Below are 2,827 nucleotides of genomic sequence, written 5' to 3' on the forward strand. Positions count from 1 at the left end.
TCTTTTTCTTTTTTCTCTCAAAACAAAACCAAACCAAACCCTTATTTCATTTTCCCTCTTTCTATTTTACCTTTTTCCTCTCTGTGTGTGAAGAAAAAAAAAAGAAAAAATGAAAATGGAGGATTTGGACCCAACTGCATGTTTCATGGTGGATGATGACCTTCTCAACTTCTCTTTGGAAGAGGAAACTGTAGAAGAAGATGATGAAAAATCAACCAATACTAGCAAAGACCCACTTTCTTATTCTTCTTCATCTTCAACAAACCCACTTGTTAGCCTTCTTCCCCACTCTGTAAGTCCTAAAATTTCACTGAATCTTCTGTTTTTTTGTTCGATTTTAGCCTTTTATCGTACTCCGGGGGGTAACCCGGAGTTTTTTTGGCCGGAAATGTTGTGACTCGGTGTTTTTGGGTGAGTCGACTCGGACGAGTTGAACCACCCTGTTTAAGAGTTTTGATTTTTTTTAGGTTCGAACCCGAGACGTATGATTGTGAAATTACCCTTTTGAGATGGCTGTTCTAGGGCTTTGGAGAGTATTTTTGTAAATGATGGTGGAAAAGGTGGGTAGTTTTGAAACGGTTGTTGAGGGAAAACTAGAAAGTTGATTTACAGGCTGAAAGTTGTGAGGCGTTAGGAGAAATCGATTTTTTTGGACCATTTTACCCTTGAAACCCTAAACGTTGAAGAATCATGGATGTATGACATGTGGGGGACTGGTCTTTAAGAAAAAAAAGTTTTTTTGTTTTTTAAATTTAATTTAATTTAGTAATAAAAATTGGCATTTTTTTGCTGAATGAAATGAAATGTGGGGTTATTTTAGGAATTTTGGAATGTCTTTATGATTGGGGCATTTGTTGTCACTATGTCTGAGCTGTACAAATAAATGTGCCAGATCAGTTTCAACTTGCATTTCACTATTTTGAAGGACATTTTTGTCCCTAACATCAATGTTAATTTACCCCCCAATTTGTCAAAGTTGTGAATTGTCCTAGTTGGAATTTTGACTTTTAATTTTCCTCAATTTATGTTTTTCTTGAGCCTAAGTGGCTATCGGAAACACATCTCTAGCTGAGACACATATACTTGAGGGGTATCAAACAATCTCTTTGTTAAAAAATTACACGTAAAAACATTTTTTTATGTATATATAATACGTATTGACACCTGTGACTTCTACGTGATTTTACTTTTTATATTTTGATACCTCTTAGCTCCACCAGTGCACACAAGGTAGGTGTAAGTTGTATGTACACCCCACCCTCCCCAGGCCCTACTTATGGTATCTCGCTGTGTATGTTGTTCTTGGACCGTGTACAATGTCTAAGCCTAGAACATAACTAGATTCCCTCCTAGCTATGGTTAATTATTACTCCTATTTCTTAAAAGAAAACTTGTAAATTGAACAATTAAAAAGAAAAGAGTTGTATTGGTTGTTTGAAATAAGTGGCTTAATTGAGATCATTAACATATTGCATTTTGCAGGAATGTGTAGAGGAAGAATTGGAATGGCTGTCAAACAAAGATGCATTTCCAGCAATAGAACTTGGCATTCTTTCCGAGAACCCAGGTATGGTATTTGATCACCATAGCCCGGTTTCGGTGCTGGAGAATAGTAGCAGCACCAGCCACAGCAATGGCAATGGCGTTGCTAATGGAAATGCGTATATGAGCTGCTGTGTCAACTTAAAAGTCCCGGTTAATTATCCTGTTCGTGCACGGAGCAAGAGAAGACGTAGAAGGCGAAGAGGCGGGTTTGCTGACATGCCAAGCGAGCATTGTCTGCCGGTGAGTCAACCGAGTTTCAAGAACGTCAAGCAGCGTGAGCCATTGCTTTCGTTACCGATTAATTCAGCTAAGAGTGCTGCTGCTAGCATTGGGAGGAGGTGCCAACACTGTGGAGCTGATAAGACCCCACAATGGCGGGCAGGTCCTCTGGGGCCAAAAACACTCTGTAATGCTTGTGGTGTGCGCTATAAGTCAGGAAGGCTGTTGCCAGAGTATCGCCCTGCGAATAGCCCTACTTTCTCAGCTGCTGCGCATTCCAATTCCCACCGGAAGGTTTTGGAGATGAGAAAGCATAAGATTGGAGTAGGAGGAATGTTGATTCATGAAGCTTGTGGATATAGGGTAGGACAGTAGTGAGTCATCTGCAGCGTCTTTTCGGACATTTTTCTTCTTCATTTACTATAGTTAGCATAGACTCTAGGTTTTTGTTGTAACGGTCGTGATAGTCAGTGATTTGTTTTGGTTTTCCATCAAAATCCACTAGGAATTTTGAACTTAGTGTGTTTTATTATATGCTTTTAAGATAGAAATCCAGAAAGAAGAGCTCCTAACAAAGATTTGGTTGTTTTTTCAATCCTGCCTACTTACCTTATGTTTTGCATGGGTTGGAAATGATACATTTTTGAGTCTTGAGAATGATGTCTGTGGCAGTTGCTGGAAATGTATTTGCTATAACTGCTAACTAACCAGTTTTAGCAGTTGCAGAAGGTGTAGCTCGCTCGAGATGGATGTTTTGAAGGTTAAAGTGTTCTAATTGTTTGAGGGGTTTGATCATCTTGCTCTGGTTTACCCCTTTATGTAATGAATGTCTTGTAATGTTCTTGTTTGTATGAAGAAAAGAAAGAAGATGGAACTTATATGCAGAGTTCTCATGTTATGTAGTGGCTGTTGAATGATTATATTCTGAGCAGTCGTCCATGTTTGATTGTTGAAGCTGAAGAATTGTTTGCTGGACGAATTTGAAACTCGAATCTGAGCAGTATTGAGTTCTCTTGTTTTCTGTGTTGTGTTGCATCAACTTGTTCGACGAAAAAAGCAGGGA

The 2,827-nt window shown here is 38.9% G+C and overlaps 1 protein-coding gene across 1 annotated transcript; it reads left to right on the forward strand.

Annotated features, from left to right (window-relative positions):
* On the forward strand, nucleotides 1–2,340 carry LOC129883222 (GATA transcription factor 1-like). The gene is made up of 2 exons (XM_055957836.1): nucleotides 1–292; nucleotides 1,483–2,340. Exons 1-2 carry the CDS (start codon nucleotides 110–112, stop codon nucleotides 2,137–2,139), a joined length of 840 nt encoding a protein of 279 aa, XP_055813811.1. The 5' UTR covers nucleotides 1–109; the 3' UTR covers nucleotides 2,140–2,340.
* The last annotated feature ends 487 nt before the right edge of the window (nucleotides 2,341–2,827 follow it).

The sequence above is a fragment of the Solanum dulcamara genome, chromosome 3, assembly GCF_947179165.1.
Source record: "Solanum dulcamara chromosome 3, daSolDulc1.2, whole genome shotgun sequence".
Lineage (NCBI taxonomy): Eukaryota > Viridiplantae > Streptophyta > Magnoliopsida > Solanales > Solanaceae > Solanum > Solanum dulcamara.

What these genes read in the sequence shown, in the direction of transcription:
- LOC129883222 (XM_055957836.1), top strand. Translation starts at nt 110, where the DNA reads ATGAAAATGGAGGATTTGGACCCAACTGCATGTTTCATGGTGGATGAT. An exon ending in TTAGCCTTCTTCCCCACTCT is followed by an intron (nt 293 to 1,482) that starts GTAAGTCCTAAA and finishes TGCATTTTGCAG; the next exon opens with GAATGTGTAGAGGAAGAATT.